The 16,405-nt window shown below is 44.9% G+C and overlaps 5 protein-coding genes across 5 annotated transcripts; 1 reads left to right on the top strand and 4 right to left on the bottom strand.

The window, feature by feature from the left end:
• Nucleotides 1–5,002: 5,002 nt before the first annotated feature.
• LOC115060716 (histone H3) lies at nucleotides 5,003–10,978 on the bottom strand. Its single transcript, XM_029528751.1, has 2 exons — nucleotides 10,957–10,978; nucleotides 5,003–5,421 (listed from the first exon to the last, which is right to left on the bottom strand). The coding sequence occupies exon 2, from the start codon at nucleotides 5,411–5,413 to the stop codon at nucleotides 5,003–5,005; it is 411 nt and encodes a 136-aa protein (XP_029384611.1). The 5' UTR covers nucleotides 5,414–5,421; nucleotides 10,957–10,978.
• Nucleotides 5,817–6,203, top strand: LOC115060715 (histone H2A-like). Its single transcript, XM_029528750.1, has one exon. It carries the CDS (start codon nucleotides 5,817–5,819, stop codon nucleotides 6,201–6,203), a length of 387 nt encoding a protein of 128 aa, XP_029384610.1.
• On the bottom strand, nucleotides 7,430–8,065 carry LOC115060713 (histone H1-like). Its single transcript, XM_029528749.1, has one exon. It carries the CDS (start codon nucleotides 8,063–8,065, stop codon nucleotides 7,430–7,432), a length of 636 nt encoding a protein of 211 aa, XP_029384609.1.
• A 2,171-nt stretch (nucleotides 10,979–13,149) lies between the features above and the next one.
• On the bottom strand, nucleotides 13,150–13,524 carry LOC115061007 (histone H2B-like). The gene has a single exon (XM_029529218.1). It carries the CDS (start codon nucleotides 13,522–13,524, stop codon nucleotides 13,150–13,152), a length of 375 nt encoding a protein of 124 aa, XP_029385078.1.
• A 1,241-nt stretch (nucleotides 13,525–14,765) lies between these two features.
• LOC115061246 (histone H4) lies at nucleotides 14,766–15,077 on the bottom strand. The gene has a single exon (XM_029529533.1). The coding sequence runs from the start codon at nucleotides 15,075–15,077 to the stop codon at nucleotides 14,766–14,768; it is 312 nt and encodes a 103-aa protein (XP_029385393.1).
• Nucleotides 15,078–16,405: the final 1,328 nt, after the last annotated feature.

The following is a 16,405-nucleotide window of genomic DNA, read 5'->3' on the forward strand; positions in this document are numbered from 1 at the left end:
TTTGGGAAAGGGATGAGAGGCAGAATGATATGTGGAATGGTTTAATCGCTTTTTGGTAAATACAGCATATATAAAACTTCCATGTTTGTGTGGGTTTGTACTCTTCTGTGACATGCTCATTGTTGGTACCCCTTTCTACTATAGCAAAGCTAAAGTTTTGTTGTACTGATCTGACATTTGTATCTGTCTGTACCACATTTGTTACTGTTAGCAATAGCTGAGGATGGTAACAACTTCCAGATCTGTCATTTTGATTGATAAAGTACCTCAGGAACCTCACGCTGAGCTAAGCCCGTTTGTATCAGCAGGGGATGTAACTCAGTAGAAGAGTGCTTAATCATTAGTGTAAAGAAATTCCCCTCCTCCTGTAATGGGTGCATAACTGCTGATTTAAAGACTGAAGGAAAACAAACACAAAGAGAATATAAGATATATAATATATAATATCTCTGATTGGCGGTAAGCGTGTTGCGTCATTTCCGGTCACTGGCGGTTGTGTTCTCTATTGTGCTTTGTCATCTCTGTGTTGTTTCCACTGTTCTTCTGCTATTATTTCCTAATTCACTCGAGTAATCAGGCAGAAAATTATTTTCACACCAACACTAGGTTTTAGAAGTCAATATCTTCCCTTTCTCCAGAGGTTATAACCGTTTCTGCTCCTCCGCTAATCAAACTACCCGATTAGCAATGTCCTCTAGCTCTCTGTCTCCACTCTCTGTTCCTCCTTCTCCTCCTCCTCTCCTCTCCTGTTCTCTGTGCCTCATGTGTAGTTATTCTTCTGCCTCCTTTTGTGATAGCACCTCTTGTCATAGATGTAGGATGATGGTAGAAATGGAGGCGAAGATTAATGAGTTAGAATCCCGGCCGCACTTTAGCTAGCCCAACCTATGCTAGTGTAGCTAGCCCCCCCTCTGTAGCCGGTGCGGGCCAACCTAGACGAGAGAGAGTTTCCTCCCCCCCAGTGGCTCCCGAGCAGCCGGGATCTAGTCAGGGCGGCTGGGTGACTGTCCGAGACAAGAGGCATAGTCGTAGGCAGCAGCCCCCGGTTCACCACCGACCAGTTCACGTTTCCAACAGGTTCTCCCCTCTCAGCGACACACCCGCTGAAAAGCCGACTCTAGTGATTGGTGATTCTATTCTGAGGAACATGAAGTTAGTAACACCGCGGCCGTAGTGAAGTGTATCCCGGGGGCCAGAGCAGGCGACATCCAGTCTAATCTGAAACTGCTGGCTAAGGGTAAACGTAAATATGCTAATATTGTTATTCACGTCGGCAGTAACGACAGCCGACTTCGCCAGTCGGAAGTCACAAAAATTAATGTGGAATCGGTGTGTACTTTTGCTAAAACGATGTCGGACACTGTAGTTTTCTCCGGCCCCCTCCCCAATCGGACCAGTGATGACGTGTACAGCCGCATGTCGTCATTTAACCGCTGGCTGTCGAGGTGGTGTCCCGAAAACAACGTGGGCTACATAGATAACTGGAAGTCTTTCTGGGGGAGACCTGGTCTAATTAGGAGAGATGGTGTCCATCCCACCGTGGACGGGGCCGCTCTCATTTCTAGAAATATGGCCGATTTTATTAGAAGTCCAAAACCCTGACAATCCCGGGTCGAGACCAGGAGGCAGAGCCGCAGTTTAACACGCTCCTCTGCGCCTCAGTCAGAGCGGTCACCTGCCGAGAATAGAATAGTCTCTGTCTATGTTTAGGTCTATAGAAACTGTGTCTGTCCCCCGACCACCTAAATTTAGAAAAGTTAAAAAAACCCAAATTAAACAGAACAGGAGCTAAAAACAAAAATCTAACTGTAATTAAAACAGCCACAAATTCAGTCTCAAATAACACTGCGATCAAATGTGGACTGTTGAACATTCGATCATTATCATCAAAATCTCTACTAGTTAACGATCTCATAGCTGATCACCATATTGATTTATTTTGTATAACTGAAACGTGGCTGCAGCAGGATGAGTATGTTAGCATTAATGAAGCTACACCCCCAACTCATGTTAACTTTCATATCCCTCGTACCACAGGTCGAGGAGGTGGGGTGGCTGCAATATTTCAGTCAAGCCTATTAATCAACCCCAGACCAAAATCTGGCTGCAGGTCTTTTGAAAGCCTCACTCTTAGTCTTTCCCACTCGGACTGGAAAGGTGAAAACCCAGTTCTGTTAGTTACAGTATACCGTCCACCTGGTCCGTACTCAGATTTCCTATCAGAGTTCTCTGAGTTTATATCAGAGTTAGTACTTAGTACAGATAAAATCATTATTCTGGGAGATTTCAATATACATGTTGATGTAGAAAGCGACAGCCTTAGTTCTGGGTTTCTTTCCCTACTAGACTCAATTGGCTTTTCCCAGCATGTGAATGAACCCACTCACTTCTACAATCATATCCTTGATCTTGTTCTAACTTATGGCATTGAAATTGACAAGCTAACAATTCTTCCCCAAAATTCCCTCCTGTCTGACCATTACCTTATTACATTTGAGTTTACCTTAATGGGCTCCACAGCATTGAGGAATAAATTCAGCTATAGAAGATGTTTATCTGAAGCTGCTGTGGCTAAATTTAAAGAGAACATTTGGTCATCATTCCCAACAATGCCATATCTAAATTCAAATGAGGATTTCTCCCATACGCAGGTTGATGACCTTGTGACTAGCACTATGGCCACACTGCGTTCGAATCTTGATAATGCCGCCCCTCTCAAAAAGAAAGTATTCAATCTGAGGAGGCTGGCTCCCTGGTATAATTACCAAATCCGTGCCTTGAAGCAGACATCAAGGAAATTAGAAGGAAACTGGCGTTCCAGTAAGTCAGAAGAGTCTCACAGAGCCTGGAAAGACAGCCTAAAAACATATAAAAAAGCTCTCTGCAGTGCTAGAAGTTCATATTACTCAGAACTCATAGAAGAAATCAAGAACAACCCCAGGTTTCTCTTCAGCACTGTAGCCAGGCTGACAGAGAGCCATAGCTCAGTTGAACCAGTGATCCCCTTAGCTCTAAGCAGTAATGATTTTATTAGTTGGTTTTTTTTTCAGACAAAATTCTCATGATCAGAGAAAGAATTTATCAGCTCTTGTCTACGTTAGATAAAAATCCCCTTCTGAAGATGGCAACTGCTGAATCAGCTGCGGCGCCTCTTTTACATCTGGAATCATTCTCACCTCTGAATCTCTCAGAGCTAGCTTCTATAGTTTCATCATCCAGACCGTCAACCTGTCTATTAGACCCAGTACCAACTAGCCTCTTTAAAGAGATCTTTTATGTAATTGAGCCGTTCATTCTAGATTTGGTTAATCTGACTTTATTTCTGGGTTATGTACCTCAGGCACTTAAGACTGCGGTCATCAAACCCCAGCTTAAAAAGCCTAATCTTGATCCAGATGTTTTTGCAAACTATAGACCCATATCGAACCTTCCATTTATTTCTAAAATCATTGAGAAAGCTGTAGCAAAACAACTACACGAGCATCTGGATCCCAGCATTGGTCCGGGGGGCGGACTCTTTAGTAACTTTCAAGACCAGGCTTAAAACTCTACTCTTTAGGTATGCTGCTATAGGCCTAGGCTGCTGGGGGAAGGACTGAGCTTCTCTCTCCCTCTCTCTGTCTCTCCCTGTCACCCTCTCTCCCCCTCTCCCTCTTTCTCTCTAACTCCCTCCTTGCATGCGCTGATAAAAACCATCCTTCTTAAAAAAAAAAAAAACAAAACAAAACAGTTTCACCCAGTTCTAAGCATTTATACTGCATTTACTAACCATGTTCTGCCAAAGTCTCTGTCTCTCCCAGTTCCTCTCCTCTCTCTCCCTGTCCTCATCCTGCAGGTGGTGACTCATCTCCATCCCATGTTCCTGCAACACCTGCTGGTCCCATATAGCATGAATTCTGTATTACAGCTCAACTCCATGAACTTCATGCAACAACATGTTCCTGCCTACACCCCCCCCCTCCAATGCCTGCCTGTCTCTCTCTCTCTCTCTCCCACTCTCAACCCAACCGGTCGAGGCAGATGGCCGCCCCCCCTGAGCCTGGTTCTGCTCGAGGTTTCTGCCTCTTAAAGGAAGTTTTTCCTTGCCACTGTTGCCAAGTGCTTGCTCATCGGGGGATCTGTTGGGTGTCTTTAAATAAATTTATAAAGAGTTTGGTCTAGACCTGCTCTATATGTAAAGTTCCTTGATGTAACTTTGTTATGATTTGGCGCTATACAAATAAATCTGATTTGATTTTGATTTAAAAAGTGTTGCGGGTACAAAATCTAAAGGAGAAGAAGAAGATTAAACAGAGATGGCACAATCTGAGCTCTGTTTCAAATCTTGTCACCATAACAGATTGAAATGCTTCAAATCTTGCAATACAAGAGAATCATAATATATTGAGCTTTCTTCTTCTTCACTTCTTTTTAAATATTTTAAAAAAGCTTTTGTGACATTAAGATCACACCTCATTTTGGAGCTTTGGAGCATGTCCTTCTAATGCTCTGGACACATTATCCATGGCAGGGGTGGACAGTAATGAAGTTAATTTACTTGAGTACTGTACTAGATAAAATGTGGGAGCAGAAGTTGAAGTAATGGATGAGCTTATGATGGGAGTGATTGATAACCTGAAGTCACCATTTCCATGTACGACTTGTGAAAATGCATAAGCAACAACCATTATCCATTAAACAAGCAAAGAATGATAGTTGTCTTTGTGAAAGCGTGTTACGAAGCAAAAATACAGTTGTAACCGGCCTTGTATTTAGTTGGTATGGAAGTGGTGAATAGGAAAGTGTGCAGTATCGTGGCAGCGAGAGTAATACGTGTGTTAAACAGGGGTAGACAAGAGCCCTTCCTTATTTCTGATGAATTTTTTTTTTTTTTAAACTGTATAGCACGAAAGTGATTTCGATGGGATACGAGGATGAATGAATGAAAGAGGATTTCCCTGTAAAGTTTTGAGTGAAGTGGCTCTTAAAAGAGCCTTTGTAGTTGTTGGAGCGGCAGCGGAGTTTAAGCTCTCTCTCCGCGGATGCGGCGGGCCAGCTGGATGTCTTTGGGCATGATGGTGACTCTCTTGGCGTGGATGGCGCACAGATTGGTGTCCTCGAAGAGGCCGACCAGATAAGCCTCGCTGGCCTCCTGCAGAGCCATGACGGCCGAGCTCTGGAAACGCAGGTCGGTCTTGAAATCCTGAGCGATTTCTCTGACCAGGCGCTGGAAGGGCAGCTTACGGATGAGCAGCTCGGTGGATTTCTGGTAGCGGCGGATCTCTCTCAGAGCCACGGTACCGGGCCTGTAGCGGTGGGGCTTCTTCACTCCGCCGGTGGCCGGGGCGCTCTTACGGGCTGCCTTGGTGGCCAGCTGCTTCCTGGGGGCTTTGCCTCCAGTGGATTTACGGGCGGTCTGCTTGGTTCTTGCCATTTCGAGCACTCGATCTCTGCGTCGACAGAAGAAAAGTATCCGCTGAAGAAGCGGGACTCGGCTCTTAAAGCGTGGGACCGGCTGCGAGGATGTGACGCTGATTCAGTCCTCCGGCTCCTGATTGGTGAGCGGCTCCTCCCGGAGCTCCGCACCGCCCAGAGGAGCCACCCAGCAGCCGCTCAGCTGCTCTCAGCCTCCGCTGCTGATTGGACAGCGGTGGGTGATTTGAAACTGCCGCTAAAAAACTCCCAGCAGCTGCCCCGCTATAGGAGCCTTTTCCTCTGGTTGGTCGGGCACCGTCAGTCCCGCTGGCTCAGCCGATATAAGGGAGGGTTCAGTCGCTGTAATCGCCACTTTCTGTGCGCTTCAGCTCAGCGATCAGATCAAATCTAAGACTAGAAAAATGAGTGGAAGAGGCAAAACCGGCGGAAAAGCCAGAGCTAAGGCCAAGACCCGTTCATCCCGGGCCGGGCTCCAGTTCCCAGTGGGTCGTGTCCACAGGCTGCTGCGTAAAGGCAACTACGCCGAGCGTGTCGGGGCCGGGGCCCCCGTCTACCTGGCGGCCGTGCTGGAGTATCTGACCGCTGAGATCCTGGAGCTGGCTGGAAACGCTGCCCGCGACAACAAGAAGACCCGCATCATCCCCCGACACCTGCAGCTGGCTGTGCGCAACGACGAGGAGCTCAACAAACTCCTCGGCGGAGTCACTATCGCTCAGGGCGGCGTGCTGCCCAACATCCAGGCTGTTCTCCTGCCCAAGAAGACCGAGAAGCCCGTCAAGTCCAAGTAGACTCCTGCTGCTGGACAACGTCAACACAAAGGCTCTTTTAAGAGCCACACACTTACATCTGAAAGAGTTAACGTCCTCACGTTCCATCTTAAAGCTATTATTGTCATTGTTGTTGTTATTATCATCATCAAAGGGTGTGCACTAATTTTGTGCAAAATACTGCTCTTTTGTGTGTAAACGGAAATTTGTATTAAAAGCGACATTATTCACACACTACGCAACAATGAGAACGCATTCAGCAGTTTCCCTCCCCTTCAGTCTGTTTGTCACAGAGAAACTCGGTCTAAAAATGACGCCTGCTGGACGAACAAATGTCAAGTAGGAACTTTGTTAAACTTCCCTGAAAATACAGCGTACACAGAGCACTACAATTGGAGTTGATTTAAGAAGTTCAATAGTATGTCGCTAATTGTTTAAAGGTAGTTGTGATCATTTATTTACTATGAATAAATGTATGTAACAAACAAATCTGACGAAGCTAATTTCAGTTCTTATTAGCAAACAATCAATGTCAAATGAAAGGGAACGAATGGATCATTGTCAAATGGAAACTCGAAGGCAGGAAAATCTTTCTCTTTTGTTTAGAGACTGTAACTGAGTTACACATTGAGGGTTGCTATAAAGTTGTGAGGGAGGCGTGCTTGTCTCTGTTACATAAATGTATATATGTTAGCTCTAGTAGCATATTCTAAAATGGATAATTTCTGTATATGTTTATGGAGAAGGACTTAGTAATTTTTAATGAGGGGGGGATAGAAAGTGTGTGTGTGTGTGTGTGTGTGTGTGTGTGTGTGTGTGTGTGTGTGTGTGTGAGTGTGAGAGAGAGAGAGAGAGAGAGAGTATTTTTAATCAGGCAGCCATAAAAACAACACGGGGGTGAGTTGATCTTGTCAAAAGAAAACCAAAGATGGTCAGGGTGTGTGACATGTTTCCGTGCCATGTCATGTTCTGTTTGTTTGTTTGGAGTGTTTCCAAGCAGGATTATCAACAAGGAGGCAAAGATGCCTCCATTAGAGCATTAGAGAGTGTAAATGTGTGAAGAAGATGTGTATGTGGATGCGGATGTGCTTAGTTGAGGCACGCTGAGATGGATGCGCTGTTGGCAATGAGGCCGAGTTGAGAGGAAGCAGCTCTGAGCTTGAGGTGTTTGTTTGGCTCTGAAAAGAGCCTTTGGTAGATGAGGAGGAGGAGGAGGAGGAAGTGAAAGAATGTCAAAGGCAGCTAGCTCACTTCTTCTTGGGTGCTGCCTTCTTGACTTTGGGCTTGGTGGCCTTCTTGACCACCTTCTTGGTCGCCTTGGTAGCTGCGGCCTTTTTGGGGCTCTTGGCTTTGGGAGCGGCCTTCTTCGGGCTCTTGGCTTTAGGAGCGGCCTTCTTGGCGGCGGCGGCTGCAGGTTTCTTGGCCTTCTTGGGAGCGGCCTTCTTAGCGGCCGCTGGCTTCTTGGCCGCCGCGGTCTTGGACTTCTTGGTCGCGGCGGGTTTCTTGGCTGCGGCGGGCTTCTTGGCTTTAGGAGCGGCCTTCTTTGCTGCGGGCTTCTTGGCCTTGGGCTCGGCTTTCTTGTTGATCTTGAAGGAGCCCGAGGCGCCGGTTCCCTTGGTCTGGACCAGGGTCCCCTTGGCCACCAGGCCCTTGATGGCGGTCTTGACGCGGGCCTTGTTCTTGTCCACATCGTAGCCTTCGGCAGCCAGAGCCTTCTTGAGGGCGGCCAGCGAAACGCCGTTGCGCTCCTTGGACGCGGCCACGGCTTTGACGATCAGCTCCCCCAGGCTGGGGCCCGGCTTCTTGGCTTTGGGGGCCGCCTTCTTCTTGGCTGCTTTGGGCGGAGCGGCGGCCGCGGCCGGAGCTGGAGCAACTTCTGCCATGATTTCCTCGGAGTTTCGGAGCGCTCGCAGAGACCGAGAGGAATGATGAGACGCTCCGAGCAGGAGGCGGTCCTTAAACACACCATGAGAACCGTGGAGACTCAATCCTGCCGAGTCTCCTCTCTGCTCTCTGAACGCCGGCACACTTGTGTTTTCTCGGCCCTCACAAAACTCTCCAAAATCCCCGTAGGAGAGGAGCTGAAGGCGGACAGCCGAGGCAGCCGATGGCGGACACGCTTGTCTTCGTATTCAAGTCGTCAGCAGCTCTGATCCTCTCTGCCTTTTTTCTGTGGAGCCTCGAAACCTCACCTGTTCACCGCGGTGCCCAGCGCTGCTCACCGACTTTCCTCGCTCCTTTCGCTCCTAAAATCATTTCAGATGCCCCAAAAATTCACCAAAACACCCTTTACAGCTGCTCCGCACACATATTCACACAGCCACAATAAAATCAACCACGTGAAGACGATCGGTTTGTAAGAAAGTGCACTTATTTTCCCGACAGCAAACACACTGCTGATGGCTGAGGCTGATGGGAAGTTGATGCAGACTCCGTCAGGAGCTGTGAGCATTTCACGAGGAGCAGGATGGAGATTATTCAACACGTTTCGTTTGATTTGTCGGGACAGAGGAGTTGGTGTCCTTATTTTTCTTTCTTTTTTAATTTTATCATTGATTTGAATAATCTGAGGAGAAACACGGACATTGGTCATCACACTGTTGATTCTCTGTGGAATTCAAACTTTGAATTTTGAGCACGTGTGTGAAGGTTCTCTTTCTTTATTATGATTCGAGTTCAATTTATCCTGTATCCAGATTTTGCTCTCATACAGCGTGTATAACAGCCACCATCTACAGCAGATCAACAATGTGGGTGTATATTTTAAACAATTTAATTTAAGTCTTGACGTTGACGCAGCTGAATAAGAATATAGAACTTTTTGTTGTGAAAGTAAATCTCAGCTCAACATCCAAATTGTCAGAAACAGAAAACAGTCAGATTCTGCTTCATTGACACATTTGAAAATAAATGTCTTCATTTTATGTATGTATGTATGTATTTATTTTCAAAAAGGAAGGCAGCTTTTATTTTAATGAGTAGCATTTGATTGTAGAGATGTTCAGTGGTTTGGCTCTTCATGGAGATGATTTTTTAAATGTGATACTAAGTGACGCCAAACAGTGACAGTGATGTTGAACTACTTAAGATATTAACCCTTGAGTTGTTGAAAATGACATACCACCATGTTTCGCTACCAGAAAGAAAAAAAAAAAAAATAAATAAAAATCTATTTTTTATTTATTTATTTATTTTATTTTTTTTTTTTTTTTCATCTTGAAATTTTTATGACTTTATGACAACATAAAAAAAGGTTAAACTTCTTGGTTTTGTTTACACTTCCATATGGGCTGTATACCCCTGGGGTCCAAAGATTGACTTATGGGTCATTTTTGACCTGTTTGTTATAAAAACATTTACATGACAGAAAAAAAATTCAAAAGACACACACACACACACACACACACACACCAAAATAAAAAAACAAAGAAACTGGATTCCTATTGATGTACAAATTGAACTTGAATTTGCGCCTGCACCTCTGATCTGCAGCTAACCCCTCATATCACACAAGATCCCAGACAAAACAAAAGAACATCATGTAAAAAAAATTCAGTGGAGAGGAAATAAAGATACCCCTGACCGAAGAACCCCAACTTGGTTGAGTTGACATTTCACTGTCCAGCAGTTCCTGGACCAGATGTTTTCAGAGGTTCAGGATGAGCCAGAACACTATGATGTGGAAGAAGAGGTATCTGAAGAAGAAGATGAGGAGGAATACAACGCAGACCATAACGCCACTCCAGGAAGAGCTGCAGCACAAAACATCATTAGGATGACCCCAGGGCCAACAAGATATTCAGCTGCCCATGCCAAGGACATCTCCTCCACTTTCCTCCTGTTCATCACACCAGCCATTGAAAAGATCATACTGGAATTGACAAATTTGGAGGGTTCCCGTAAATATGGAGACAACTGGAAAAATATGCATGAGACTGACCTGCGTGGCTACACAGGGCTTTTGATCTTAGCAGGTGTCTACAGGTCTCGTGGTGAGGTTACATCTCTGGGATGCAGAGAGTGGAAGGGCAATTTTTCGTACCACAATGCCGCTGAAAGTCTCCCTCACTTTTTCAAGAATGCTAAGATTTGACAACCGTGAGTCAAGACCAGCAAGGCGTGTGACGGACAGCCATCAGAGACGTCTGGGACAAGTGGGTTGAGCGTCTGCCCTGCCTTTACAACCCTGGACCTGAAGTCACAGTAGATGAGCAGTTGGTTCCATTCAAGGGTACATTTTTATTTTCGTAATGCTACTTACCTGAAATGTATATTTTTACTTTGTTGATTCATGTGATTTTTTTCTCCATGAGTGTCACTACTGATTGTTATCTTTTTTTTCTTTTTTTTAAATCAGGTCGCTGTGCTTTCCGGCAGTATATGCCAAGCAAGCCAGAAAAATGTGGCATCAAAATATGGGTGGCCTGTGATGCAAAATCCAGCTATGCGTGGAATATGCAAGTCTACACCGGGAAGCTGCACGGTGGAGCACCAGAGAAGAACCAGGGGCTGCGTGTTGTACTTGATTTGACGGTTGGAGGGGGCACAACGTCACATGTGACAACTTTTTCACCTCCTATGAACTCGGCGAGCAGCTGCTGAAAAGGAAAATTGACCATGGTTGGCACTGTTTGGAAAAACAAGCCTAAAATCCCCCCTGCACTCCTCGCAACAAGAGGGAGAGTGGTCTTCTCGACAAAGTTTGCCTTCACCCCCACCACCACTCTTGTTCCTTACCTCCCAAAAAAGTGCTGCTGAGTACACTGCACAATGCAGCTGAAATCACTGATTGTGAAGACAGGAAGCCAGCCACCATCCTGATATCCTGATGTATGTCTCATCATACAATGCCTTTGTGATATGGCAGACGATCCACCCAACCTGGATGGCTGAGAGGAAGACCTGGAGCAGGATTTTCCTGGATCAGTTGGGAAAGGCTCTTGTCACCACCTCTTGTGACCCTGCGCCTCCCCCGCAGCAATTGTGAGAGCTGCTCAGGGAGCTGAAGCTGGGTCAGGCATGAGAAAAAGATGCAATTTCTGCCCCTGGAAGAAGGACTGCAAGACGAAAGTTGTGTGCTGCACGTGTGAGAAATACGTCCGCAAAGCCCATGCTCACGTTTGCACATACTGTCCCACATGTGCTAATGTTCAATGTTTAGCAACCTTTTGCTGTTTTGTTATTAGACAAGAGAAGAGAGAATGCGAGATGTATTTGATAATTCATTTCCTAAAGATTATTAACAAAGAATACATTGTTGAAAAAATTCCATACTGTTGACTGTTATTTTTCCTTTCAATAAAATTAATTCAATAGTAATTTCTTCACATTGATATAATAGTAATAATAAACCTTTACTGTATAAAAGAAAACTATTAAGATAGTTAGATTGTGCTAAAATAAAAAAATAAAATGAAGATGATAATAATAACAATAATAATAATAATAATTATTATTATTATTATTATTGTTATTATAAGAACAATAATCTTATTCACTGGTGAACGTCTTTTTTCACAGTTGGGAAAAAAAAAATAAAATTGAGTTGATTTGATAAATAACCGGGTGTTTCATCATACAAAAACAGATATTGGATTTAAAATCCGATTAAGCTGTTTTATTTTATGGCTTTGGTGAAGGCGTGTCATTTTCGGCCCAAAGGACAAGAGGTGGAGAGACTTTCCGCTGCCCATCTCTTCGCCTTAATTTCAAACACGGAAGTAAATAGTGACGAACTTCCGTGTTTTTGTGCAGCATTTCCCGTCAGCCGCTTTCCCTTATCGGACCTAACGGTGCAAGCTAATGTTGGTCAACAATGTCGTGGGTACACTATAAAGAAACCTTAAAAAACTAAACAAAAAAAAAAAAAAAAAAAAAAAAAAAACACAGATGTGAGGCTGGTACCACATCCTCGGACGGCATGAAGAAGTGGCCTGAAATACGATATGAGGACATTTGAATTATTTTGTGCTGTCTCTTGGTGTGGATGTGTCTACTATGCGCGACTACAAGAGCACAGAAGCGTACCAGTGCAAAGCTGATGTACTGCCCAGTCAAAGCAAAGCCGAAACGGCCGGTTGTTCCTGTGTCGCGGGACATGGGAAGCCCTGCAGTCACTCATGAAATAAAAAGTCAATAGACACTTGAAAATGAGGACATTTTATTTGACATCAAGTTGTAGGTGTAATTATGTAGTCTGAAAATATTTTGTTACCATTCAGTTCTTGAAATATAACAGAATTAATGAAAAATATGAAAATATGGGGGAAAAAAACAAAACACGAACTGTTCAGAATAAAGCGAGCTCATTCAAGAAAGTCAAATTGTAATCGTTTAGTTCATGTAAACATATACAAAGGCAGTCTTTGTAACTTAAATAATAATTCTTAAATGTAGAGTGCCATTTCTACTCAGCATCCTCACGAATGGATGGATGACATATGGCACCTTACATCCACATTCTGATGTTCAAAACACTCCTCTGGGTAAACTTCACTTTTATACCAGTGATTATGATAGCCCCTAACCGCACAGGAGACCCCGGTCTTGAAGCCATTACTTTAAAACAACCAATAACAAATAAAACGAAAATATCTCTGTAGCTGCGGTAGACACAAGTTAGCTATGGATGGAAGAAGTGCAGTTGTGTCCACTTGAACACTCTGGTCTGACATTAGTTGCGAGTAGAAAAAAAAATAAATAAAATGAATAGGGGACACACGCGGAGCGCACGCACTGCTGTCTTTGTAGAACAGTGTAATATAACAGAGTTGCTGTGTTACTGCGAAGAGTGAAGGCAGCGGTGTGTCCACAGAGTCCAGCTGGGCCTCTGAGTGTGACTGAGCCGCAGTAATAATTCTAGCTGAAGCAGCGTTGTTGGTATGAAACAAGGAGTTTAGTCTTGTAGATGAAGTGTGTGGCTCTTAAAAGAGCCGTTGTGTTGGCTGCTTGGTGATGGTGGTTGTGTTCACTTGGAGCTGGTGTACTTGGTGACAGCCTTGGTGCCCTCGGACACGGCGTGCTTGGCCAGCTCGCCGGGCAGCAGGAGCCTGACGGCGGTCTGGATCTCCCTGGAGGTGATGGTGGAGCGCTTGTTGTAGTGAGCCAGACGAGACGCCTCGGCGGCGATGCGCTCGAAGATGTCACTGACAAACGAGTTCATGATGCTCATGGCCTTGGAGGAGATCCCGGTGTCGGGGTGGACCTGTTTGAGCACCTTGTACACGTAGATGGCGTAGCTCTCCCTCCTGGGCTTCCTCTTCTTCTTGCCTCCTTTGCCGGCGGTCTTCGTTACGGCCTTCTTGGAGCCCTTCTTGGGCGCTGACTTGGCTGGTTCAGGCATCTCGGATCTGATACTGAGTTGTTTGCAGAATGAACTGAAGAGGGGGAGACTGCATTTATACAGGCTGCATGCAAATTAGACGGTGTGGCTGCTCTTCTGTGATTGGCTTAACCGCTCAGCGCCGCGGTGTAGTGTTTCTTTTCTTATCTTATTTTGCACAAATTTGCAAAATCTTCAAAGGGAAATAAAAACTGAAACGTCGTGACGATCTTCAATGTCATTGGTCCAAGTAGAATTTATTGAAAATGTATTAAAAATAAAGAAACCGTGAAGTGAAATGAAACTTAAGGCCTGTGTGGATGAGACGTTGGGTTGTTCTGCTTGTCCTGTGCCCAGGACACAGCCAAAACGCTGTCATCTTAAATTTTACAACTCAACGCCCTACAGCTAGATTCCTTGTAGCATTCCTGTAAATGCAGCCATTACATCGGAATGTGGTAGACCACCATTACCAGCAGAATGCTCAGATCAGGGGGAGGGGTATGCTTGAATACAGACTGGATGCTTCAAACATCTACTGAGAGTTTCTGGTGTTGGGCTGCAGGACTGTATGGCAATTGTAGCCGTAAATATCTGCGATATGACTATTTCTTATGTAGTCCATATTCAAGGGGCCTTGTGCAAAACTCCCATTGGGGGACCTAACTTTGAAGACGTGTATTACATGACAAAAATCCAGCGTTATTACAAAGTTTGACCCTCTGAAAGTCTGAATGCAGGAGTGTTGTGCAGCGCATCTCAAGCGTGCAGCCCGTGCAAGTTGACACGGGGTGCTTTGAATTGCCCAAATAAAGTTTAAATGTTTGACCTTTATTGCTGACAAACACAAATCCTGGTGAAAACAACGAAATAAGAAAATAAGTACTTGGAAAACGTAAGAGCAGGCCTACTGGGTGTTTGTGAACGATGACTATATGGGACTTCATTTACAAAACAATGGTGACAAGCTGGGTTGTTCATAGGAGGTTAGGATGTTAGTTCCAGACTAATCCAGCCATTTTGTTTCAGCCAGTCTTTGTAGGTAAGACAAATAGGGGACCTGTGATAGTTCTAGAAATCTGTTTAATAGCGAAAGTATGACTTAATACCACATAACACAAAGCAAGGACAGTTTTGGTAGAAACGTGTATTTCCACGGAGTTTCGTGTTTGTGACCTGCCGATGAAGGACATGAGCTCTTAGTGAGTATGTGTGCGGCTCTTAAAAGAGCCTTTGTGTTGTTGCAGTTGGTGGGAGCGTGTTTATCCTCCGAAGCCGTACAGAGTTCGGCCCTGCCTCTTCAGAGCGTACACCACGTCCATGGCGGTCACCGTCTTCCTCTTAGCGTGCTCGGTGTAGGTGACGGCGTCCCGGATAACGTTCTCCAGGAAGACCTTCAGCACACCGCGGGTCTCCTCGTAGATCAGACCGGAGATTCGCTTCACTCCGCCGCGACGAGCCAGACGGCGGATGGCGGGTTTAGTGATTCCCTGGATGTTATCACGGAGAACTTTACGGTGACGCTTAGCGCCTCCTTTACCGAGTCCCTTTCCTCCTTTGCCTCTGCCGCTCATTTTCACTGTCTGCTAGAAAACCTACAGAATGATTTCAACTGCGGGAAGCGCGAGTAATCAAAGGCTGACTGAGGACGTGAAAGAAGACAGGGGCTGAACGACTCTTCTTTGCTGCTTCATGGTCTCTGACGAGGAACCTTTAGCGCCACCATCTCATTTCTTCATGCTGACACTCATTTCAGTCTTCACCAACGAGGAAAGGCTAAAGTTTCTTTGTTTGTTTGTTTTTGTTGTTATTAAGGCAGCGGGGCCGGATCTGGACAAGGGTACGGGGGGCGTCATGCCCCCGCAAATGCTCTGACTTCCCCACCAAACATGACGGCATAAAAAATCCAATATATTTAAAAGTATTTCACTTCATTTCATCCATTTCGTCATAAAAAAGATTCGCCATTGGTACGAAGCTACGAGCGAGCAGTGCCCTTGAGAAGAGTTGCAACACTCTGATCCCGCCGCGGGATGTTTGTTTGACGGTTCCTATCTCTTTGAAATAGGAAGATTCCTTCTAAAAATGTTAGGTGCCTTGATTCTTGCATATATAATGCTGCAGGATCATAATGTTGCCTTTACTACTAGTTGGGGCAGGAGAAAATTACGGGGGCAGCTTCCAGCTCTTTATGTATCTATCATTTCTTACAACTAGTACAAACAGCAAAACCTAGTTGATAACCTACAAAAGCGTGTCACTTGCTTTAAATGGATAGTTAATTCCTAAAAAGCAAGTATCCTTGTCAATAAAAATGTCAGTGTCATCAAAATGACAAGTCCTAACACAATGGATTATGAACAAGATAGTCGAATGGCTCGAATTCGATTCAAGCAGCTTGAATCCATAAACCCAACCTGCTCCGTGTCAACACTCCAATCTGTTATATGAAATACTGTGATACTGGGGACCATGTTGCTAACCCTAACCCATCCCTGTACGGCTATAGGTTGTCATGTTCTCGCGGCTGCTTCACCCAGCATAATGATCTGTGTCTAAAAAGCAGAAGTGGTTCAAACATAAGGAAATGGACAGTGAGTTTTGTGATCTTCAGTGGCCTGAATCCAGTAGACCATCTCTGGGATGTGGTGGAACGGGAGATTGACATCATGTATGAACCTTCTTGAACTTTCTCTTGCTCTCCCCCTTTTGAATACCCTGTCATTATTGGGATAAATATTAATAATGTATGCATAATTGTGATTGGTATAGATAGTGAGGTGAGATATAAATAATCTTCAACAAGGAGCACATCTTATGCAGGAGCCGCATTATGTCACGGGTGGATTCATCTTTTGATTTGTTTAGCCTTTGGTTGCCTGTGGTGATTCACGATGTTTGG

This window comes from Echeneis naucrates, chromosome 20 (genome assembly GCF_900963305.1).
Source record: "Echeneis naucrates chromosome 20, fEcheNa1.1, whole genome shotgun sequence".
Taxonomy (NCBI): Eukaryota; Metazoa; Chordata; class Actinopteri; order Carangiformes; family Echeneidae; genus Echeneis; species Echeneis naucrates.